At 53.7% G+C, this 25032-nt stretch overlaps 1 protein-coding gene across 1 annotated transcript; it reads right to left on the minus strand.

Annotated features, from left to right (window-relative positions):
* Positions 1-2679: 2679 nt before the first annotated feature.
* Positions 2680-20521, minus strand: TFAP2E (transcription factor AP-2 epsilon). The gene is made up of 7 exons (XM_047727219.1): positions 20495-20521; positions 19713-20186; positions 19121-19172; positions 7642-7864; positions 6183-6301; positions 5530-5671; positions 2680-3833 (listed from the first exon to the last, which is right to left on the minus strand). The coding sequence occupies exons 1-7, from the start codon at positions 20519-20521 to the stop codon at positions 3551-3553; spliced, it is 1320 nt and encodes a 439-aa protein (XP_047583175.1). The 3' UTR covers positions 2680-3550.
* Positions 20522-25032: the final 4511 nt, after the last annotated feature.

A 25032-nucleotide genomic window follows, 5' to 3' on the forward strand; every position in this document is an offset into this window, starting at 1 on the left:
GTGATGAGGAACAGTGGAGGAGGGCACTGAAATAGCTTGAAAAGTGCTTGGCTTCCCAGCTCAGGAACAGTGGCTGAGCCTGCCCTGCCTGAATCCTGGCTAATGCCTGGAGCTCGGAGTCCTTTCGCTGTCTCCTCAGCATGGCCCTTGGCCCGAAGCAGCAGCTGTGTAGAAGCAGAAGGGGGGGCCTTCTTGGGATTCGAACCGTCTGCCGCTCCCTTAGCTCTGGCGTGTGGGTTAGGAATACGTGTTTGACGGGAGAAAGGCCTGCCACTCAGCCTCACTCACCGAACGTCATGAGGTTTGAAAGTGGGACAGGTATTCAAAGGCTACTCTTACTCTTCCTGGAGCCCCATGAGCCTTTAAAATAGAACAGGAAAGTCTTTTCTTTAAATGAATATAAACTCCAAAAACTGATGCTTACCCAGTCTAAACACTCTCCATTTAATTCACAGCTACTTGCTTTACAGAAAAGAAGCCACGTAATCCGTCTGTATATACTTTTCCCTTAATCATCATCTACTGTTCTTTAGGGCTAGACCCAGTTTGTCAGAGGCTAACACACAATTTTTCCCCCCGTGGAGTAACAAACAAACCTTACTGGGAAGAATCAAATGCTGAGGCCTCATCTGAAGCTTCTTATGCCACTTACATTCCCCACACTTACTCCTGCCTCTACTGCTACCATCTTGACCGTAGACTGGAGGACCAGAGCCTTGGGGCCCAACGGACTGCAGGACCTGCTTTCCCTTGCTGGACTCAGATCTGGGAGCCCTTCTGCAGAGAGCATGGGGAGCATTGGGAATGGAGGGGTGGATCAGACAGACCTGTATGGGTTCCTCTTGGTCGCTCTGTGACCTTAGTCAAGTTACTCTGGGCTAGAATTTTCTTATCTCTAAAATAGGACTTGGTTAAGACTACATGGTTAACAGGGAAAGTTGTCTAGCACTGAGTCATCCGTAATAAACTAATTTCCTCCTTGCTCACCTTAGAGATACCTACAGCCTTATATTGACTTGTTGCTATGTGTTGGTCATTGTTTAAGTGCTGTATGTGTTATCTCATTTAATCCCCTCAACTTCCCAAGGTCTCAACTTTAGTGGCTGAGTGTCTCTTTCCAGGCCCAGGACTTTGGTCAAAGCAGAGCATACATGCTTCCTGCCGTCCTTCCCTTCTGTCTTCCATATGGGTAGTATGAGGCAGTGAACCTTCTTGGGAAAAGAGGTCACATCTTTGGACCTTTACCCTGGAGATGATCGCTAGACCTTTTGTTCTCTTCACTTCTGCAAAACACTCAACATCTTGGACAACACACCTGCAAGCAACTGGCCAAAGAGCATTCCTGGCAAAGAGCACAGTGAGTGCAGCCGCCCAGAAGCATAAGACTAAGTGGTAATTGCAGGTACAATCAGGAAGCTAGTGTGATTGGCTCAAAAGGAATCAGAAAGAGAATAGTTTAAGATAAGGTTGGAGGTGGGCAAAGCCCGGGTCATTGCTGGGCTTTGTATGAGGGTGTACGGTCAAAACCGAGAGTGGTTGGAAGGTTACTGCAGTAGTCCCGAGGACTAGGGTCATGGCAGAGGAGACAGACGAAAATGGGTCTGCTGATGAATTGGGTGTAGGGAAAGAAATATGACCCCCCAGTTTCTCGCTTGAGCAGCTGGGTGGAGGGTGGTGCCATGTTCTCAGAGGGAAAGTGTGGAGTTCGAGATGTGAGAATCTGAGTCATATACTGCATTTTGGACGTACATTTGAGATGCCTGTTCATCCAGTGGAGACATAGGACAGACAGACTAATGCACACACAAGCCTGGAGATCAGGGAGGCGCCCCCAAGGAAGGGCAACACTTAGAGATCAAATAGAGAAGGAGCCAGAGTTGGAACCAGAGAGGTCAGAGAAACCAGATGTTGGGAGCCAGAGAAGAGTGTTTCAGAAAAGAAAGTTGTCAGTCATGTCAGGGGCTGCTAACCCCACGAAAAAGGCCTTCGGATTTGACATTGTGGCCATTGGTGACCTTGCTGAGTGAATTTCAATAGACTCTGGAAGCCAGAGTGGAGTGGGTTGAAGAGTGAATGAGGGGGAGGAAGTGGAGGCAGAGGGGTATTGATCTTTCACAAACTTGAACTCAGGGAGATAAATGGTGGAAGGTTTATGTTTTGTAAGGTGACAGACCCTAGAACAGGAGTGCTTTGGGGAGTGACGTAGTAGATGATTGTGTAGAGAAGGAGACACTGATGGATGCAGGAAAGGCTGCCTGAAGAATGAAATCCTCAAGAAGACAGCCAGACTAGCACTGGACACTCACAGTCACCAGCATCCATACTGACACATACAGACCCACCACCAACAGTCGTGTTAATACATCACATAGACCTACAGCTAGACGGACACTTTTAGACACAGGCCCGCCGAGTCCAAGAGTACACATACACACCTGGGATCCACTTCTCTTAAACACACACACACACACACACACACACAGAAATGACAGCCACACTGATGAATCAGATAGATACACTATCTGCAGCCCCCCAACACACCCTGGTACCCACAGCCCCCCGCTATGATTTCTCCCTCAGAGGCCCCTCCCCACTTGAGAGGCAAATCTAGGCCTGGGCTGAAGAAGGACAGGGAGGTTTTATACCCAGTGAAAAAATTTTATTAAGAGAATGAAAAAGCAGTCGGAGAGCCAAAGAGGTACATCAATTATAGGGTCAAGAGAAACAACAGCAAATACAAAATCTTCATGAAAACCTCATGATCTCTGACATAATCTTTCTTCCCCAAGCCCCGCGGCCCTCCCCCAGCCCTTTGTGAGCAAACACACCCTCTCCATCTTGGTCCAGCTGGACATCTTGGTGCATAAAGCAGAAAACAATGAAACAAGAATCCTCAACTCAGGATAAATAAGTTGCATTTGACATTTTTAGACTTTCAAATTTAATTACAACATACATAAATAAATAGGACAGACAGCAAGAGGACTGTGACATGCAGCCTGGATTCAAGTTCTACAATGTGTGCTTTATCTTTGCTCCTTGAGGGCTTCCCCTGCCCACTTCTCCCCAAGTGGGATGGTTCCAGGACCCACGGGGGCCTCTCACCAGCACCCCTCTTCTGGGGGTTGGAGATGCTGGGGTGAGGGATGCCAGCTCCTCAACACATCTGGTTTGTTAACAATTTCCCCCTGGCCATAAGTAAAAACATCAAGGCCGTGGCCTCTAGGAGAATCCACTGCTGCCCAGGCACCCTGATGCACAGGGCTCAGCCTCAAGACCAGGCTTCTCCAGCCATTCCTGTCCAAGCACTTACCAGCAATTAAGGGTCAGAAAACTGCACACACACGGCAGAGCTCTGGGCCCTTTTCGACAAACGGCCACAGAGAAGCCACCTCCGCTTCTCCAACCTCTCGCTCAGGGGTCTTGAGATGAATGTTCTCTTTCTGGCCTGACACAAGCTCTGCCTTTTAATCCTTTCGGGTCCACTCCCAGGATCTAAGGCCTCATTTCAGGCCTTGGCAACCTCTTTGGGATGAGGTAGCGGAGACAGTTACTTCCGGTGCTTGGCATCCTTCTCTGAAGCCTTGGCGTCACCGTGCCCACTGCCCGTACCGCTTAGAAACATCTTGTCCAGGCCCTTGAGTGACTCCAGCAAGTAGTTCTGGAAGGCAGTAAGGGCAGCACAGATGGCGGGCCCACCAAAGCCATGGGTGAGGAGGCTAAAGTGTGTCAGGCAGCTCTGTACTCCAGGCTCCAGGATGAGTGCTGGGCGGCTGTTGCCCAACGGGGAGCGGTCCTGAGCCATCAAGTCTGCAAACTCCTTGCAGATCTGCCTGGTGGGAGAAGGAGGGTGGGGATTAGAGGACAAAAGTCTGAGCCTAGAGAAGAACCTATTGTGTGTGTGACAATGTTTATATATTTATGATTGCTCACCCTGTCAAAAGTCTGCAAATGATGATCATACCCATTCTACAGAAAAGGAAGCTGATTCAGAGACACTGACTGACTTGCCCAATATCACACAGCTAGTGAACGGGCTTTGCCAATACCCTATAGTCTCTTCCCGTGGATGTCCTGACCACGTTCAAAGTCCAGCTCTACTACCTTATCCAGGAAACTTGCCTCGATCCCCTCAGCCGCTCCCATCCCAAATACCCAATTCTTCACAGAGCTTTGTCTTTGAAGTAATTAGGGAACAATGACCAGCTGAACCAATGCTGGCAGTGACCGTGAAGTGAGGCCTAGAGGCTGTGCCAACCACTGGCCACCTCATCTGAGTCCTCACAACAAACCTACACAGTCATCATCATCCTCATCACATACTAAAGTTGGTTTCAGATAGGTTGGCTGGCCTGTCCAGGTGACGAAGCTGGGATCCGACTCTTGTTCCAGTTTGTGGCCATTAGCCGTTTCTTTGCATCCTGCATGGGGCTCAGGTGGGAGGATGTACCCCTGTCTCACCTTTGCATCGCCATGGAACCCAGTCAGCATTTTACACATGACTGAGCCGCAGGACATCTTGATGAGTTAGAGGCCTCATGGGTGAGGGGAGCCCTGCCCTGGATATGTTTCTCCAGCAATGATAAGAACAGCCTCAAAGGTCCCATGAGACAGGGCCATCCCTTGAGTTTGTGATTCCACTTCTGCCTCAGGAGCCTGAGAAAGTCCCAGAGGACGAGGGCGGAGGTGGGATCTGACTGTATTAGGACTGCCTTAGATGGGGGACCAGATGGTATTCTAAGTAGCAGACATGAGGGCAGGGGGACAGCGAGAAGGTCAGTCGCAGTGGTTGGGGTTTGTGCCCGCCAGACTGTGGGGCCCTCCAAGGAGTCTAGACTTCCTCTTCTTCCCTCTCTCTGTCTTTTCTTGCAATGGGACCCTTCTAAAAACTAAATCTGAATGGAATACCAGTTCATTAAACAGGCCCTAAAGCATCCCCAGCGAACCTAGCCTGAAAATCAATGGGGCAGGTGGGGAGACACTGAAGATTCTTGGGCAGGGGAGAAGGACACCTGCAGGAACGCTGGGGGAACAGGGGAGCACTGGGATGAAGTCCAGGAGTGAGATCAGCAGGCCAGAGCTGAGGCGGCAGCATGGGAGTGGCAGTGGGGGAGCCCCCAACAGGACTTGAAGGGGGTCACTTGAAGGACAAGGGAGGGCCAACTTGTGGCTGGGTGAGCACTGGTGCCCTGATAGAAGTCGCTGGAGCAGAAGGGCTGATGGGCAAGGCTCAGGCGAGGGGGCGGGGGGAGCAAGACCATCGTGGTGGGAATGGGGGTGGTGACGTCATGGGGCAGTGACTCCGGTTTTGCTGATGCACAGAACCCAGGTATGTTTGCATGTCCTCGTGTGCCCTGTGGCGGGCCCCACGAGATGCCTCTCTGTGCCCACATGTGGTGCCAATCGTACATCACGTGTGCTCGTGAGTGGTGTCCACAGTGCCCCTGCCCGGTGTGTGCGTCTGCACTGCCCCTCTGTGTGCCTGGTGCACGGTGCCCCAGAGCACCCCCTCGGGGCGCCCTCACTCACTTGGCGGCCAGCAGCATGCTCTTGCGGCTGTGAAGCTCCCCGGGGTCTGCGTGCTGGCGGCACAGGTACTCAGCGGCTGCCTTGGCTGGGAACTCAGTCTCACAGACGTAGCCAAAGTCTCGGGCCAGATGCACGGCCTCTCCTGGCGGGGAGGAGAGGCAGAGCCCTGAATACCTTTGAGTCTGGAGCCTGGCCTTGAACCTCCCTCCCCATGGCTGGGAGTCATTCTACCCCACCCCCTCCTATAGATACCTTCCTCTGGTTTCCCTCCCAGCGCAGCCTCAGCCCCAAGCCCGCTGCCCTCCATTGGGACCATAGGGGATGAGCTCTAAGCTCATGGGTGGCCCCTGAGCCCACTGTGTATCCCAGAGCCTGGGCTCAACGTGAGCGAGCCCAGAGTCCCCAGCCTCCAGGGAAGAGACTCTCACCCCCTCATCCCTTCACCCCACCCAAACACTGGCCACTCCTCTCCAACCCTCCACAAACCCACACACACAAATGTGTGCACGTGCCCAGACACATAAAGACAATACACATGTATCACACACACCCCTTCCTTATACATGACAGTGTTAGGGACAGTCCCACAGTCCCACTGGGTGACACAGGTCCCCGCATACTCACACTCACACCCACCCTCAGGCCTCACTCACCCTCCACCAGTGACGTCAGAAGTGTCACATTGGCGGCCTTGCGACGGCCAGCTGGCAGGTTGAGCCCAATCTTCTCCAGCCGTTCCCGCAGACAGCGGCCTCCATTCTTGGACTTGGCCCTTGATGTGCACAGAGAGAGACAGACACACACTATGAAGACAAGAAAGAAGCCTATGGCTAAGTGGCCCCAACAGGCCCTTGCTGCCCCACCTGCCCCTGCTGAAGCTGGGGTCTGGCCCTGGGGATGCTCTGGGGCCTCTTTCAGCCTCGTCCCAATCTCTTTCTAACCTCACTGACTTCGTAGCCAAGGTGGGGTTGGGGGGCCTAGCACCCAGCTCCCAGAGCCGCTCAATTCCCTCTAATCCTCTCAACAGCAGCGAGGACAGCCTGGGTAGGGAAGGATAGGCCCGAATCTTGAGGTGCCTTAGCACTCCAGCCGAGCCATACACAGCTACCCAGGGACACACAGGATGACATGCAGAGATACACAGGGACACACACAGTCACCCAGGGACACACAGATAAACAGGCACACAGACGAACACACACTGAGAGCGATAAGGACACACACACACACACCACAATCGTCAGACGCACAGAGACACGCAGACTCAGGCCCTGAGGGACACACGGGTGCAGAAGCACAGGTCACACCGAGCCAGGATCCCAGGTACAGATGTACAGACACTCGCGGACTCACACAAGCCCCTCTGGGGTGTTCAAAGAGACCGGGAATAGAGACACCCTCACCCCTGCACAAATGCAGCCTCGACACGGAGCTGCAGACGTGTAAACACACATATGTCTATCCCTAGAAGTACACGCAGTCACACAGAGAAGGACACACTCTAGCCAATGCAACACAAGAAACTCACATTCATGGAGACATATACGCCTGACTGTCCCCTATACCACACACACACACACACACACACACACACACACACACGTGCATGCATGCACTCGCACACACCCACATGCACACTCCCTCCTCACACACATCAACACTCCTAGCCCCACCAGGGCATTAGGACGTGCACTGAGAGACGCACACCCAGCTATGAAGACAAACCACAGACCTCAAAACACACACACACCAGAGAGGCCTGTGTTCTGCAGGGATTGGGCCTTGAGTCCTGGGGTCCCGTTCTTGGGGCAAAGGATGAAGATGGCCCCCTCTCTTCACCAGCACCAGCCTGGCCCGTCCTGCCCAACACAGGTCAGTCCTCCGTCCTTTCTCTGTGATCGGCCTTCTTTGTCCACCCCCACCCCCAAACCCACACACCTGTGGGAGCTGCTGGAGACCGGGGCCTGCCCCCAGAACATGCACAGTTCCCTAAGGAGACAGAGATGGAGAGGAGGCGTGACCTGGCGTGAGGCGGGCCCCTCTCTGTGCCCCAGAGAAGGTCTGAAATGACCATGGATTTGGGCAGGGAACTGTGTGGGCTGGCCGTCCTACCTGCGAAGGACACCGCCTAGCAGGGAAGCATTGAGGCACTCGGGAGGTGAGAGTCGCCGCTGGACCTCCCCCACGGTCACCTTGTACTTGGACGTTGAGCTGAGCAGCGAGAGCCGGCCTGGCACGGAGCAGAAGACCTCACTGGGGTTCGTGATGCCACCAACCAGGCTGTCTTTGGCCAGTGAGAGGGCCGAGAGGCTGCTGGCTTTGGAGGGGATGGGGACTGCAGAATGGAAGCAAGGGCAAGGGGGAGAGAGACGACACTGAGCCAGGGACCGCAGGACGCGGACGCTGGCCAGCTGTGGAGCGGGAGCACTGAGGAAGCGCTGACTGTGTCCTGGGCACCGGGCCACATGCTGGACACGCAGCCACATCGAACCATCCCAGCGCCTCTCAGAGGGCAGTTCTACTGTCCCTGCTTTACAGAGGAAGAGACTGAGGCACACGGAGTTTATCGCGACTCACCCAAGTCCACTCAGCTAACGGGGTGGTGGAAACAACCCGGAGTTGTCTGGCTCCTGCACCTGGGTTCCCTTTTCTGAGTCAGGCTGGTGCGCTGTTAACTCAAACAGCCTCTGCAGAGTCCTGGAGTCTGGGCAAGTGCAATCCAAGAGAGAGCCACAAATGCAGAGGCAGGAGCTCTGGGTCACTGCCGCAGGGCCCAGCTAGGTCTGCACAAACGCAAGGAGTCCTCAGCTCCCCCTACTTGCTTATGACCCTCACGTGCCACCCCCCCAGATCAGTGAAGGCCTGGGGACTTTGGGATTCCACATCCTGGGTGCAGGAAGGTTATGGCCCCATTAGGCCTCTGGCCCTGGCCCCCTGGCTGCCGAGTCACTGTGGGATGCTCAAAGAGACAGGAATAAAGAGATACACCCCCACAGGCCCCTGCCCAAGAGCTCTCAGTCCACTAATCTGTGTAGGACAGGGAAGGGACTCTGAGAAGTTAATTTTCTAAAACCTGGGTGGCTCAGTCGGTAAAGTGTCTGACGCTTGATCTCAGCTCAGATCTTGATCTCAGGGTTGTGAGTTCAAGCCCCGTGTTGGACTCCACGCTGGTCGTGGAGCCTACTTGAAAACAAACAAACAAACAAAACAACCCCACTTGGATACTCTTGGCCCTAAAAGAAAGTTCTCTCTGTGGTCTAACCTCCATCCTCCTGCCTGGCCTCAAAGGGAGGAGAGAATAATCAAGGAACTTGCTTCCACCTGGGCTTCTCTTCCTACAAGGAAGTGAGAGCCTTGGGAAAGCAGGAGAGAAGGCAGTCCTTGTGTGTCTGTACCGGGAGGGACTAAGTGGGAAGCCGGAGACCAGCAGTTAACTGGGAACTCACTGTGCTATGTACTTTACACGGATCATGTCGCTGAGTCCCCGGAACAACCCGGGAGGGGGCTATGTTTACTATTCCCATTTTACAGATGGGGAGACTGAAGCCCAGAGAGGTGAAATAGTGTGCCTGAGATCACACAGCTGCTAGACTGAGAACCAGTTACAAGACCTGGACTGCAGTCTCAAAGGCAGGAGCCCTCCAGCCATTCAGCCATTACTCACTGAGCCCTGTGTGCTGGGAATGCGGAGGTAAGGAGGCCTGCGGGTTCCCAGCCAGGCAGAGCCCCTCTGCTTTTCCTGGATTTTCTGGATGTGCGGAATCCCACCCTCCATCAGGACACCTGGCCGGAAACCTCAGTGATGCCCTCCATACTGCTCCTTCCCGCCACATCCCTTCTGTCACTGTGTCCTGCAGCTCTCCTTTCTCCATGGGCCCCAGATGATGCAGCCACTTCTCTACACATGCACAGACACTCACTTCTGATCTGAAATTCGGGGCAGCTCTGTGCTGGTCTCCCTGCCCCCGCCCCAAAGGATCTTTCTGAAACACATCACTCTCTACACTGACACCCATTGATGGCCATCACTGCCCCTCGAATCAGATCCCAGTGTCAGAGCTGGACAGGATGAGGTGGCTTATCCTTCAGCGAGTGCCAACTGTACACCAAGTGTTTTACACAAACAGCTCTGGGAGGCAGATGCTGTTCTCCATCCCCATTTCAAGTTGGAGAAACTAAAAGTTCAGAGAGGTTCAGATGGATGGCACAGCAAGTAGGAAGCAGAAATGGGTCTTGAACTCTGATCACAGACTCCGAAGTTCACATCCTTAGTCATCCTAGCACTGTCCACGGAATGCTCTCCTTTGCCCATTTTGTGTCCTGGCTGCTGCCTACCCCTCTTGCCTGGTCCCCCATCTGTCCTTTAGGCTCTGACGAACAGAAATATACTATATTATATATATACTATGTACTATATATATAGTATACACACACACACATTATATATATACATAGAATATAAATTTAAATTTAAATGTTCTGGTAGCTCCATTTTAAAAAAGTAAAAAGAAATGTGAGGTTAATTTTAACATATTTTATTTACCCCAGTGTGTCAAAAATACTATCGTGGAAACATGTCATCAATATTTTAAAGATTATTAATGAGCTATTTTACATTCTTCCTTTGTACTTAGCTTTCAAAATCCAATGCCTATTTTACATCTCCAGCCCATCTAAATTCAGACTTGCCACATTTCAGGTGCCAAACAGCCACACATGCCTGATGGCTCCCACCGTGGACAGCACAGCTCTAGAACTCAAAGAGGGGTAATGAGGAAGCCTGTGGGGGACAGGTGCTGCCCTACAGGAAGCCGCTGCTTGGCTGGGGGTTACCATGCAGGACACACCAACATTGCCAGAACTCCCGCGTTATTTGTTTGCTGATGAAACCAGGATGCTGGATTTCTCTGTGAATTCTGGATTCTTAAACCTTGGCAACTGATTCAAAAATTTAAAAAGCCAGCATAGGCCACAAGGGACACAGTGAATGATGTGCCATGCTGCCTGGGGTGGGGGACGCCAGCGCGCTAGCTCTTTGGGCCCCACAGAAGGGCTCACTGTCTCCATATTCCTGAGCAGGCCCCTCCTCCCCAAGCCGCAGTGTGGGCACCGGGCACTGGTGCAAAGCTTCCTGGCTGCTTTCTGGGCCCACGACCCCAGCCCCTCTCACCCTCCAGCCCTGACCTCATCAAGGTCAAGTGGGCCTCAGTGCATGTGGGATAAATGAGTGGAGACCTGAAATGGGCAGAAGAGTGATGGCCCACAGCCCAGACTGGGGGGAAGGGTGGGCATCGGGAGAACCTCGTCCCTGTCTTAGCGATGGGTAGTAAAACAGCCCTTCCTCCCTGGGTCCCCGTTCAGGTACCAGGGAGGGGCTATGAGGTTACAGATGGGGCAAGTGGAAGAAGAGGAAAAGGGCAGAATGTGGAGGGAATGAACAGCACACATTCTACCCCAGGCAAGTCTCTGTTCCCAGAGCAGGAGCAACGAGGGAGAGGCAAGTGAGGCACTCGCCTTGGGGGCAAAAATCTAAGGAGGCACCAAAAACTCAGCAAGCAAGATAAACAGTATTTTAATGCAATATATATTTGAGGAGGGGAGGGGCAGAGAGAGAGAACCTTAAGCCAACTCCACCATCAGCACAGAGCCCTGCTCTGGGCTCAATCTCACGACCCTGAGATCAGGACCTGAGCCGAAAACAAGAGTCGGACGCTTAACCGACTACACGACCGAGGTGCTCCTTTAATGCAGTATCTTGAAAAATAAAAATTCATGTAAAAAAGACCTGGTGACAAAAATCAATGTTTTAATTAGAAACAGTCTCTGATGACAGTCTCTGATGCTGCTCTCCGCTCCACCCTGCCTCGCTGCCCGTTTCTTAGTCCCAGCCCCCTCCCAGAGTGAGGAGCAGAGACGTCCTAACTCAACAGATACACTGACACGAGACAGACAGACAATGGGAGCCATGCCCACCTCCTGCTCCATGTCTCCCAGGCCTGTACGTGGTTCCCTCTTCACCTGTGTCCCTCTCTCTGGAGGGTACTTCTTCGGGGCGATGGGACTACTCTATATCATAGTGGTTACATAACCAATGTTTATATTTGTCAAAATGTAAATAAATGCAGACATAACGTTACTTATACCTCAAGCTTGACTTAAAAAAAAAAAACAACTACAAATTGATAAATTAAAACTAAAAAGAAGCCTTTAAAAAAGGGGGGGGGGTGCCTGGATGGCTCAGTCAGTTACGCATCTGTCTCTGGCTCAGGTCATGATCCCAGGGTCCTGGAATGGAGCCCCACATCGGGCTCCTTGCTCAGCAGGGGAACCTGCTTCCCCCTCTCCCTCTGTCTGCCACTCCCCCTGCTTGTGCGCTCTCTCTGTCAAATAAATAAATAAAATCTTTTTTTAAAAAATAAGTAAATAAAAAGAAGGGCAGAATGACCGTTCTCCTTCCCATGACCCCTAGCCAGAGAAAGCAGTCAGAAAGAACAGAAAATTCTCTCCTCCGGCAGCCTCCTCCATCTCAAACCAGGTGCTCCCTGAGGCCAGGCTCTGTATGAGGGGAGGGAGACCAAGGCTGCATGAGGCTGTTTGTGCACATGCAAACAGAGATCAATGTGAGTCACAAAAATGACCACACACACCGCGATGCCTGTCATGGACAGAGCACTGAGGGCCAGACTGTGCATGTGCACACTTACTCACTGAACAAGACTGGGTCCCAGCTATACATGCAGACAGAGTTTCTGCCCCCCTGAGTTTTGCAGGGATGTGGCCACATGCATACGGGTACCTGCAAGGGCTCCTGATCCTGTCCATATAGTTAAACATGGAGTGTTTGCCCGAGGTATGCAAATACAGGTGCTGCTAAGTGTAGGTGTATGACAGGTGGATGTATGTCTGGATATGGAGGAACAGACTCTGCTGCTCCCCTCCTCACTCCCCGCCCCCTGCTTGTCCTTCCCCTTTTCCTCAGAGCCTCTTCCCTCAATGGCAAGAGCAATGGGACCCAAAGTTAGAGAAGTGGATGGCACAAGAAAGGGACAGTCATGGAGGCAGGAATTAAACTAGCACAGACTGCAAAGCAGGACCACTGGTGTTTGTCTCCCACACCACAGTGATTCCTAGGGCTGAATGGTCTACTCATGGTGTCCCCACTGCCTCCCCCCGCCCTTTACACAAGCAGAAGCCAAGACACTACAGATGCAAGAGCTCCTAGTTGTCCAACCTGTCAGACAAACCCACACACTTGTCTACACACTCCGTCCACAGGTGGTAGATACGGTCTGACCACAGAATCTGGGGAAAGTACAAAAGATTCTCCCAGAAAACTGACTACAATTTGAATTCTGTCTAGAAGAAAACATAGGAGAAAAATCTCTGTGCTCTTGGGCTGGGGAAGGAGTTCCTGGATTCAACCCTAAAAGCATGAGCCACAAAAGAAAATAATGATAAAGTGGACTTCAGGAAAATTAAACATCCTTGCATCTCAAAGGTACTGCCAAAAAAGCTGAAAGACAAACCATCAACTTGAAGAAAACATTTGAAAATCACATGTCTGATCAAGGATGCATGTCCAGAATATGTAAAGAATTCTTGTAATTCTATAATAAGATAAACAGCCCAACTGGAAAAAGGTCAAAATATGTGAATAGATAGCTCACTAAAAATGACAAATGGATGGGTAATAAGTACGTGAAAAAGTGCTCAACATCATTAGTTATTAGGGAAATGCAAATCAAAACATACTGAGGTACTACCACAAGAGCTATTGTAAAAAAGACAGACAATACTGGGGCGCCTGGGTGGCACAGTCGGTTAAGCATCCAACTCTTGGTTTTGGCTTGGGTCGTGATCTCATGGGTCCTGGGATGGAGCCCCAAGTAAGGCTCTGCGCTCAGTGGGGCATCTGATTTTCTCTCCCTCTCCCTCTGCCCCTCCCACTCATGCTCCTTGGTTCCCTCTCTCTAAGATAAATAAGTAAATCTTTAAAAAAAAAAGATAAGATAATATCAAGTGTAGGTGAAGAACCCTCTCACGCTGTTGTTAGTAGAAATGTAAAACAGAACAGTCCCGTTAGAAAACAGCATGCCAGTCTCTTAAGAAATTAAACACAAACTTACCATAACATCCAGCAATTTCATCCACCGGAATTGACCTAAGAGCCATGAGGACCCACGTCCACACAAAGACATGTATGTGAATGATTGGAGCAGCATTATTCACAGGAGCCAAAAAGTGGGCACAACCCAAGTGCCCATCAGCTGACGAATGGATACACAAAATGTGTTTCAAGCGCGCAGTGGAGGCCTACACAGCAACACGAAGAAAGGGGGCTACTCACACCTGCTATGACACAGATGAACCTCGAAAACATTATGTTGAGTAAAAGGAGAGATGCACCTGTGGGCATCTTTATTTATTCCGTTGATATAACATGTCTGGATTATGCAAATATATAGAAAGAAAGCAGATCAGTGGTTGCCTAAGGCTTGGGGTGGGAATGAGAATTAACTACAAATAGGAATGGAGGAATTTTAGGGGATGATGGAAATGTCTTAAGACTGATTGTGGTAGGGGCACCTGAGTGGCTCAGTCTGTTAAGCGTCCTGGGAATGTCCTGGGATCAAACCCCATGTCAGGCTCTCTGCTCAGCTAGGAGCCTGCTTCTCCATCTCCTGCTCTCCCTGCTTGTGTGCTCTCTTTCTGTCAAATAAATACATGAAATCTTAAAAAAAAAAAAAAAAAAGACTGATTGTGGTAATGACTACACAACTCTATAAATTACTAAAAATCATTGAATCATACTCTTAAATGGGTGATTTTTTTAGGTCTGTACATTTTAATTCAATAAATTTGTTAAGAAATGCAAGTTCCAGGGGCACCTGGGTGGCTCAGTGGGTTAAAACCTCTGCCTTCGGCTCAGGTCATGATCTCAGGGTCCTGGGATCGGAGCCCCATGTCGGGCTCTCTGCTCAGCAGGGAGCCTGCTTCCTCCTCTCTCTCTCTGCCTGCCTCTCTGCCCACTTGTGATCTCTCTGTCAAATAAATAAATAAAATCTTAAAAAAAAAAAAATGTTAAAAAAAAAAAAAAGAAATGCAAGTTCCAGGGCCATACTTCCAGGGACTCTCATTCAGTAGATGTGGAGTGGTGCCCACGAAATCTGGCATTTTCTAAATAAGCACCTCCAAGGGATTCTGATGCACGTGGTGTTTTTAGCCCACACGCTGGCCCAGAGTGGGGGAGGGGAGCGGCTGGAGGAAGGCAGACCTTCCCAGCCCACTTGAGCCTCTCTGTTGCCCTTAGTGGGGCCTGCTGGCGAAGTTTCCTTCCCACTAACTAACCTTCACTCTCCTGTCCTATGTGGCCCTCAGCTATCATCCAAACCCTATCTGCGTGGGCACTGGGTTTTCAGTCTCTGGGGAGGCAAGTACGGCAGGAATGTAGAAGCGCTGGGTCAGATCCTCTCGTTATGTAAAACCTTGATTTTTGTTTCTTGTGGATTTTTGGAAGTACTTCTTATACTAAAGTATTGCATTAAGATACATTATTTACGGGGCACCTGCGTGGCTCAGTGGGTTAAAGCCTCTGCCTTTGGCTCAGGTCATGATCCCAGAGTCCTGGGTTCGAGCCCCGCATCGGGCTCTCTGCTCAGCGGGGAGCCTGCTTCCTCCTCTCTCTCTGCCTGCCTCTCTGCCTACTTGTAATCTCTGTCTGTCAAATAAATAAATAAAATCTTAAAAAAAAAAGATACATTATTTACCTGGGGTGCCTGGGTGGCTCAGTTGGTTAAGTGTCTGACTCTTGATTTCAGCTCAGGTCATGATTTCAGAGTCCTGGGATTGCGCCCTGCGGGGGTGCTGTGCTCAGCCAGGAGTCAGCTTGAGGATCCTCGCCCTTTCCCCTGCCCCTCCCCGCTGCTATACGAACGTGCTCTCTCTCTCTCTCCCTCCCTCTCTAAAGTAAATAAATAAATCTTAAAATATATATCTATATTATTTATCTAATCTTTGTCTCAGAGGTGAGTACTTCACTCACTCACCGGAGGCCTGGTCCTGCCTAGATTCACTGGGAAGCCCAGACCCTCCCCATCTCCCTTTCTTCCCCTAGAGCCAAGCCGAGCGGCGCGGCGGAGAGGGTGGCTATTTACCTCAGCCCTTGCCCTAGAGACCCTGAGATTCGACCACAGGGCCCCGCAAAGGGGATGTTCCCGCCCCCAACTAGGCAACCACCCACTCTCCCGGAGAGGAGGAGTAATTGATCTCAGTTCTCATCCCCGAACCCTTTCCCTCCAGCTGTGGCTGCAGAACTTGAAACCCCGGCAGATTTTAACCTTTGTAAGGTAGCTGGCTTTTCCACAGTGGAAGGCGTTTGCACATGCTGTGCCTCGGGTGGTGAAAATAGCTCCGCCCTTTCTACAACCTCTCTCCCGATGCGCTCAGACCTCAAAAACCATCACTCATTTATTCAACCAGCACCCATGGAGCACCTGCGGAGACCGTCCTAACCTCTCCTGTAGGAAGCCCCCAAACTCAGGCACTCAGCGCTCCTCCCCTGAGCTCTCACACGACCAGTGCCGATCCCCCTCACCACATTTCTCGGCTAGAAAATATTCCCATCCAGGTGTGTGTCCCCCACCAGTCCCGCTCGCTTTCTGTGTCCCTAGGGCAGGTTATGAAACTGGAGGTAACAAACGTGGGCAGAAAATGGAGGGTTCCCGGCCTCTCCTTGGGTCTGCCTCGGCTCCATCTGCCGCCTCTGGCCCCACACCGTGGCTGCAAGGGGCAGCCAACAGGGAAGTGATGGCGGAGCAGAGGCTTCGCTTCCCCTCTCCCCAGGACAAGTAAGTGCTTGGGGTATGGAAAGTTTTACAAGCAAGGTCTGGACCCTCGAGAGCTCCCAAGCTTCCCTCTCGGGCGATACATCTGCGATAGGAAGACGGCTTCAGGAGTAGGGCCGGGGTGGCTGCAATTTCGCACCCAGGGCCTCGACTGCCCGGCCTCAACCTCAGCTGTCCCTCCCGCCAGGGCCTGGAGCTGCTGGAGGAATCGGATGCTTCAGCGAGCCCAAAATGACTTCCTATCATTCCAGGGTCCACGGGGGCCGCTGGGTCCCCCACTACCTCCGGCGGGCGCCAGAGGGCTTCAGGATGTTACAGGGGCTCTCGATGCCTGAGGCCGAAGAAGGACGCTAATCCACGACACCGAGTCCCGCAGTGACGGCGGAAGTCCCAGGCGAAAACTGCCCGCTGCGCGCCGGGTTCTGGCCGGCCCACCTGCTTAGCCGCAGCGGCTCGGCGCCGTCGCTCGTCCATGCGGCCCCTTAGGCGAGGACCTTCGGGGACCAGCTCTGCCTCGGCGTTTGCAAAGCTCGAAAGCGTCAGTACTGACCCTCTCTCCTCCCTAAGGCGCGGCGCGCGGGTGGAAGGCCGAGCTCGCGGCTAGCGAACCAGGCGCTTCCCTCCTCAGGAAGCCTCGGGCTTGCACCCCTGGACCTTTGCCGCCGCGCTCCAGGTTGTGACTCGTCGCCCGGGGTGGCGCGCCCAGGTCCCCGCGCTCCATCTCGCGGCGCTCGGCCACCGACAGGCTGGCACCGCGGTACGGCCGGTGTGCACGCCCGCGCCCGGGACCCCCAGCGCAGCGCCAGCGCCCACATCAGCCCCGCCGGACCCCACGGGCCGCACTGGCGACACCCCCGACTGCCCTCACTGTGGTCCTGGGACCGCTGTTGGGGATTCCGGCGCACACCTAGGACCCAGAATTTATGACAGCTGATGTCCTTTGAGAGAAACCAACTCAGGGCAATTCAGCGCCTCCTCGCAGCCAGTTCCCAGTCCTGGCTCTGGCCTGGGGGTTGGAATTTAAGGTGCCCAGAGCCCCAGCTGATCCTTCACTCTTCCCCAGGGCAGAGGTTCCCAAGCTCCTACTGTCGAATGCGGGAGTCTGGGCTCCTCCAGGGAGTCAGTGAGCCTAGCCGATCCGCAACACGCCCCAGCCCCGCCAGCCTGGGCAGGAGTCGGGAACTGGGGGTGGGGACCATGATCCTATCTCCTGGTGGACGCAGCCCAGGGGCAGGCTCTTGCCACCCGCAGACAGAGCTCTGCTTTCCCACGGGGTCCAAAAAGTCCACTAAGCCAAGGCAGCAGTGACTACTCCAGGAAGCCAGTTCTGGGCTTCCTCTCCACATCCACGTCCCCAGGTGACACAGCCCAACACCTGGAGGCTCTCCTCCCCTAAGTTCAGTGAAGCTTGTCCCTTCTTCTTACTCCCCACACATTCTACGCTGTCCGACTAACTCTCAGGCTCTGGTAACCCAGCCCCACTCGTAGAAGTCCAACCCCCAGCCCCCCCACCCCAGCCTCTCAGTCCCAGTCTCCCGTGAGAACGCTGTGAGAACACGTGGAGTCTAAACAGTGCCTGGGCTTGAGTTCACTCTTGAAAAATGACTGGAGCCAAATCCTGCAGGAGCTGTGCCTGCCTCAGGCACCACAAGCTTGTGTGTGTCACCAATTTCCTCCTGGGGCACTGGCCCCAAATCTATGGAGCCTGCCCAAAGCCTGGACCCCTCTGCCTCTGCATCTCGATCTCTTTCTCACCTTTTCTTGGCATGTCCAGAATTTGGTCCTCCAGCTGGAAAATCCAGTGGAGGCAGGTCTCAAACCCCTGGCTCCAACCAATGCAGAGACACAAACACCCTCCCAAAACACACAGGAACTGATCCTTGCATACTCAGAGATCCTCAGAACCAGAGAACAAATTCCAGGATACGACAAAGACCCTGACACACACACGCACACACACACGCACACACACACACGCACACACTCACACAGACTCCCAAACACTCAGAAATATACACCAACATAGTGGACATGCATTGCACACTCAGCATCAGAAACACACTTACACGCCAAGAAATACCAGAAAGACACCTAGGAAAGGAACATACCAGACATGTACGGACCCTGAACTCACATAGGACATCCAGGATCAGGCAGGTCCTGGCCCTCCTATACTCAGAGTAACACACGATATCCACACACCAACTCCCGCAACCCTAAATGTGGAAAGAGGCTCCTGCAAGGATAGAAAATTCCCTGGGGGAACCTTGAGCCTTCCCCCCCCCCCATTAATTGACCCCAAGGTCCTGCTGGGAAGGAAATCTTGCCTGGTTAAGAAATGGTAAGGCACTGTAATGTGGAAATCATTTAAGGAAACCCATGGGAACTGCACCCCCTTTCCCACCTCTTAGGAAACAGGGAAGTAGTTTAACTCGTTCTGCAAATTATTTCCAGATCTACAAGAACACCCTCCCCTTGGTAGGAAAAGGCCAAGCCACACAGAGGGTCTGCTGCAGAATGAGTCCGATGGGCTCAGCCCACCCTAGATGGCAGGCCCTAGGGCCAACCCACCAACCCTCCCCTCTGCCCAAGCTCTGGCCAGCACCCCAGCCTCTGCTGCCCCTCTAATGGCTAGAAGACAGCGACACAGAGGAGGCAAGCTCCACAGGGAAGAAAACGGTTCTGTGTGAGGGGAGCCTGCACCATGTCCCCCAGTTCTGCCCTGGCTGATGCATGCTGTTCCTTACCTTTCTTGATCACGGACTGATCCAGAAGACTCATTCCCGTCTCATCCATGGCCTGAAAATAGGAGAGGCAGTGGTAAGGGGGCTTATGGACCTAGTCCCCTGTCACTTCCCAAGTCCCTGCAGTCACTGGTCCTGGTGCTGTCCGCTCTGCCCAGTGCTCTCCACCTACCCTTGGGGCAGCCACAGACAGGGCCAGGACTGCCTGGTGGCTGGAGCCCTGGATACCTCACCCTGCCCTGCGAAATAACAATTTTGAACCTTAGAAAACTCCTCCGCCTCTCTCCGCTTCAGACGCAGGCTGCCCCAGCGGACTGGGTCTGGACCATGGATGCCCCACGTGGCCGAGCAGAGAGCTAAGGACGTGTTTGAGCCTCTGTCCATTGACTCCACCAGGGGTTGCCGCCCTCCAGGCACCGCGCACTGACTCAGCGCCCGGCCGCCTGAATGGACAGGCTGCATGTAACCCAGATTTGGGGCTCCTCCTCGGAGTCATGAGTGAGAGGTGGCAGGGTGAGAGACGAGTGGGACGCCCGCCTTCGTCACCGTGCCTCCAGCCAGAGTCCTAAATCCCCGCGGCCGGTTCGGGCCTCACCTGCAGGTCGTCTAGGCCCGGCGGCGCCGCCAGCCCAGGGAGGCCGAGGGGCGCGTCTGCCAGGCCGTGCGCGCCGTCGGCCAGGCCGTGCAGGAGCCGGGGCACCGTGGCGGCGTAGTCGCGGCGCGGGTCTAGGCCCAGGGCGCGGGCGGGCGGCGCCAGCAGGCCGGGTGGCTCGTCGTGGGCGCGGGCGGCGGCGCGGGGCGCAGCCCAGGCGGCCTGTGGAGGTTGCGGCTGTGCCAGGGGCGCCAGGCCGCCGTACGGATCCCCGGCCAGGTGGGGGAAGGCTGCAGCGGCGTCGGGCGCCTGGCCGTAGGGCAGTGGCGGCTGCGGGTAGGGCGGTGGGAAGTAGGGCGGCTGGAAGTCGGCGGCGGCTGGCGTGTGGCAGAGCGGTGGCGCCGGCCCATAGGCCGCCTGGGGCAGAGACGATAGGCGGGCCGCGCCCGCCCCTGCGCCCAGCCCGTCGGGGCGCTCCTGGGGAAGGAGAGGGGAGCGTTAGGCGACCCGCTGGCAGCTGAACGACCCCGGCCCGAGAGGACCGTCCTCAGCTCGCGGGGATCCGGCTGCCGTCCTGCCCGGGCGTCGCGGGGCCTGAGGTCTAGCTCGGAGGGGCCCGCGGGCGCGGGAGCCTCGAGCTAGGACAGCGGTGTCCCGCGCGCACCCGCACGGTTCGCAGCTGGCGGAGTCCCTGCGGCCCCCTCCTGCCGAGATTTCTTTGGAGGTGGAGGTTCGGCAGGTCCGGGCGCTCAGGTTCCCTGATCCCGCGCCCCGAGACTACTTACCATGGCGGAGTAAGTGTGCACCAGCATGGGGCGGGTGGCGCGGGGCGCGAGGCGTGGCGGCGGCGGAGCCCTCGCCCGACGGCGAGCGCCGCGGGAAGAGGCGCGGGGAGCCTGTGCAGCACGCGGGTGCCCTTTGGGGCGGCGGGGTGCAGCCCGGCCCGCAGCCCGGCGGGCGTCGGGTCCTCAGCTGTAGGCGCCCTGGGGCAGGTCCATGGGGGCGGGACGTGGGCCGGACGGGCGCAGATCGCACTTGAAAAAGTCGGTCAACGGGTGCCCAGCGCCCGCCCTCCTTCCTCTGAGCGCAGCCCTCTCCATGCACTCCAGTTATAGTGGCGGGGGCGCGCTGGGCCTCTGGGGCGCGCATTAAAGAGACACGCTGTGGCCGCTTTCTCCCTTCTCCCCAGCGACGGTTCAGGGGAGGCGTGGCTTTGGCGCGACCCCGTGGGGTGGGTAGCGGGGCGTGAATCCAAGCCCCGCTGGTCTGAGCCGCCTTCTGGGCTCAAAGCTCCAGCTGCGGTGAAACATAGAAGGATTGGAGGCTAAGATGTAGGGATGGTGGTTTTGAATCTCAGCTCTACCGCCTTTATTTGCCTTTGAACAAGGCACGACTCTTTCTCATCCTCAGCTTCCTAGTCTGTAAAATGGGTATCAGTCCTTTCACTGACCCCCTCACCGGACTGTGGATGGGCCACCGTCAATGTGGAAGAAGTTTGAGAGCTGCAGACCCAAGCCCACTGGCTCATGTGCACACATGTGTCAGCGTGTGATGTGTGTACGTGCCATACACACATAGAGAACCATCACAGTCTTTCTGAATGTTTCTGGATCAAAGACCCTCTAAAGGTGCCCACTTCACTCGCCTTCTCCAGGGGCTGATAACTCCCAATGCCAAGCCTCTGAGGAAGGGGGACACACCAACAAAGAGGGTTGTCCAGCTGGGGGTTGGGCAAGGGTTCCACCAGAAAAGGACTCCAGATGTTTCTGAAGCCAGGAGAGCCTGGGCTGACTGAGTGGAGGTCTGTCACACACACACACACACACACACACACGAGAGAGAGAGAGAGACTGTTGGGTGAAGATATGTGTAAATGCCCCATGTGGATGGTGTGCAGTCGGCACCCTGACATGTGCAGGCTGTGTGTTTGTGGGTTACCATGGCAGGCTTGGCTGTCTCCCAAGGACATTCCCGTCCCTTCAGTCACTCCACCTTTCTCCCAAAACCCAACCCTCTCTTCTTCTGCCCCCCGCCCCAGAAGCAGGATCAAGGATTAAAGAAAGGGAATGAGAGGAATACTAAGAAGAATAGGAATTTAAAAAGCAGAAGGAAGATGTTTAAAAAAAAAAAAAAGGCAAGAAGATGCTCAGATAAAAAAACATAGAATTCTGAAATAATCACAGCAAGTACTTATTACAGAGTGTGCGGTGTCCTGTGTTAAGTCCCTGGTGAGTACTGGGTTGCTTCACCGTCATGCTCTCTGGTGAGGAAGATGTGGCACAGGGAGGTAGGTGAATGGATTTGGCCAACGTCATCACGGAGCAGACAGCAGCCAGAGAAGTGGCAGAGCCAGGGTGGTCTGCCTCCAGCCTCTCTCTGTGCTGTACTGCCTACCCCGCAGGTGCCTACAGATGTAGTTCTCACTCTGACCAACCTGTGCCCCTGGGCGAGTCCCTCCTCGCCCCTGACCTCAGTTCCTGCAACTTCAACAACAGTGGCAACAAAGCAGGGTGGCTCAGAGAGGACTGGATGTTTTCTGAGGCCCCTTTCTGGTGAAGCGGATGATGAGAAAAGAAAGGTGGAGATGCAGAGGTAGGTTAAGAAGAGAGGGGGATTGACCCGTGGAATGTATGTGGAGGGGATATTGAGTGGGGTATCCCAGAGGCAGGGGCAGAGCTCAGGTCTGAGTCATCTCAGTCTGGGGGACCATGGGGAAGGGAGGAGGCTAGAAGCAGCAACATCACTAAGAACTTTCTGGAGGCTGGAATCACCAGCTAGGGTGGGGAAAGACGCAGAGCTGGGGAGCTGCCCAGGACAGACCAGAGGTCCGGAGAGTGTGTTTGCATGTGTCTGGATATGCAGATGTGTGAGTGACGAGACCCCTTCTCCTCCATCCTCAAATTCAGAAGTGAGGCTCTAGGACAGGTGTATGTGGGTTAGTACATGGCACGCAGGTTGGTGGACCCTTTGGGGGACGTCCAGGAGTGGCAAGGCCAGCGCTGCTCATGCCCAGCTCTGGGGATCCCTTTCTCTCTCCAGCAGAATTCTGGCTGGGGAAGGCCAGAATGACAGGACAGGCTGCCTGTCCAGTGGCTTTTGTGGATTTTCTCACTCTACCCTGCTGCAGCTTGAGACACTCCCTTCTTGCCTGGTTCTCCTCCTTTCTACCCTGACTCTCCCTCAGCTTACTTTTCTAGCTCATCGTTCAGCCACATCCTTCATGTTGGTTATTCTTCCTCAGGGTTGAAGCTTCAGCCTTTTCTTCCTGTCTGCACTCTTCACGAGTGAGTGAGTTCATTCCTTAAGACTTTAGTGACTGCTAGTCAGCTGTTATCTCTCAACTTTGTTCTATCCAGTCTGCGTCCCTCCCTAAATATTCAGACCCACAGATGCAATTGCCAGGGTGGGTATTTCCTTCAGGCATCTCATTGCAGCCATCTGAAACTTTCCAAGTCCACAAGTGAACTTGACATCCCCTCCACCCACACCACCCATCTCAACCTGTTTCTTCTCTGGGCTCCGTACATGGCACCCCCATCCCTCAAATAGAAAACAGAGTCATCCCAGACTCTGGCCTTCCCTTCACCTTCGTAAACCAGTCGTCATGGAGTGTTGTCATTTCTAACCCTTACACATCTCTCCCCGCCCCCTGCCAGCCCTTTAGGGTCCCATAGTCTTTCTCATAGACCAGTGGTTTTAGAAGTGTGTTTCCTGGGCCAGTATCACCTACAGACTCCGCAACCTTGTTACAAGTGCTACTCCTTGGACCTCACGCCGGAGGACGCTGAATGTGGGGACTGGAAGTTTGTTTCAATACTCATCAGATGACTCAGAAGTTCACTAAGGTTTGAGAACTAATGTCTAGACCATGACAACAACCCCCTAGCTGGTCTCCTGCCTTTGTTCAGTACCCTGATGACGCACTTCCCATTCTACTTAGCGGTAAGAGGGAGGGAACCATGTAACCTTCCTGCTGAAAACTCTCCTGAGGCTCCTCATGGCCCATCTGCAGGGGAAAAAAAGTGTCAGCACCCTAACCAGCATTCCAGCTGCAACTGGTTTTTCCTTTCTGCCTCACGAAGTATTCCGTAAGAAGATGCAAGGAGAGACAGAGAGTGTGTCCTGCACTGGCTTGGGAGCATGGCAGGTGCTCAGTGGAAAGTTATTAAAAAAATGATGAATGCATGAGTTTGTGAATTCCTCAGCTGACTGAGGGGTCTTTTTGGGAAGCTTCCATGTGAGCATGACCCCGGGTAGGTAGACAGAGAAACCACGTATACTCTGAGGAGATTATCTGATAAATGATTTTCCTTATGGCTACTGAGGAGATGGGTGTTCGTGACCTGCGACTGCTTTGGGGGCTTCTAAAACCTACAGGGTCTTATGGCCGCAGACTCTGTTGCTCTTCTCTTTCAGGGCCAAGGGACTCCTCACTTCCTGAGGCACGGAGGTGGGCATTGCTGCTTGCGCTCTTTCTGGGAGAGGAGTGCACACGTGGAGGCCTGGGATGTGCATGGGGTTACACATGCAGACTCTCCTGGGCACGTGGGGCATACAACATACCTAGAGACACTCTTGGGAAACATACATACACAGGACATGTATTGACCCATAGGTCCTCATGTTCAGACATCCTAGATTTCCATTTGGCAGTCTTTCCCTATTGCTCTTCTCCTGGTCTCAAATCTTTCCCTCTCTTTTCAAAAAGCAAGCTTGCATTTGGATTCGATGTTAAGAAAAAACTCAGGCCTGCCTCCTTTATTGACACAGCCATCCTCCTCCCCGCCTTTGGCAATCTGCTCTGGGCCTGGCTGGGTGTTTGCCGAGTGGGGGAGCATCTGGCACAAGGAGATGCTGAGGCGCCACCTGGTGGTTCTATCTCACAACTGCAGCTCAGGTCGCCCTTTCTCGCACCTGAATTACCAAAAGCAAGCTTGGTCTTGTTACAGAGTTAGCCAAGCCCCTCTCCCCATTCAGGAGCCCAGAACTCTCTGACCATCCCTCACTAAAGTACAGAGCTCAGTCTACCTTTTGTTATAAGCCTTTCTGCAGGGTTTGGCTCCTCCATCTCGGGAGGGAGAGTATTTCGAGAGCTGGGACCATAGGTGGCCACTTGCTCTGGGCCCTTCCCTTCTCTTGCTACTTCCCTAGATGATCTCGGTCACTCCCATGACTTTAAGACTCTACACGGCCAACTCCCAAATCTGTCACTCGCCCAGACCGCTCTGAGCAACAGACTGCAGAAAGCAGCTGATGCCTGGATGTTCCGCACGCAGCACAAACTCACCATTTACCATATTGAGTTTATATTTTTCATTAACCT

The sequence above is a fragment of the Lutra lutra genome, chromosome 4, assembly GCF_902655055.1.
Source record: "Lutra lutra chromosome 4, mLutLut1.2, whole genome shotgun sequence".
Lineage (NCBI taxonomy): Eukaryota > Metazoa > Chordata > Mammalia > Carnivora > Mustelidae > Lutra > Lutra lutra.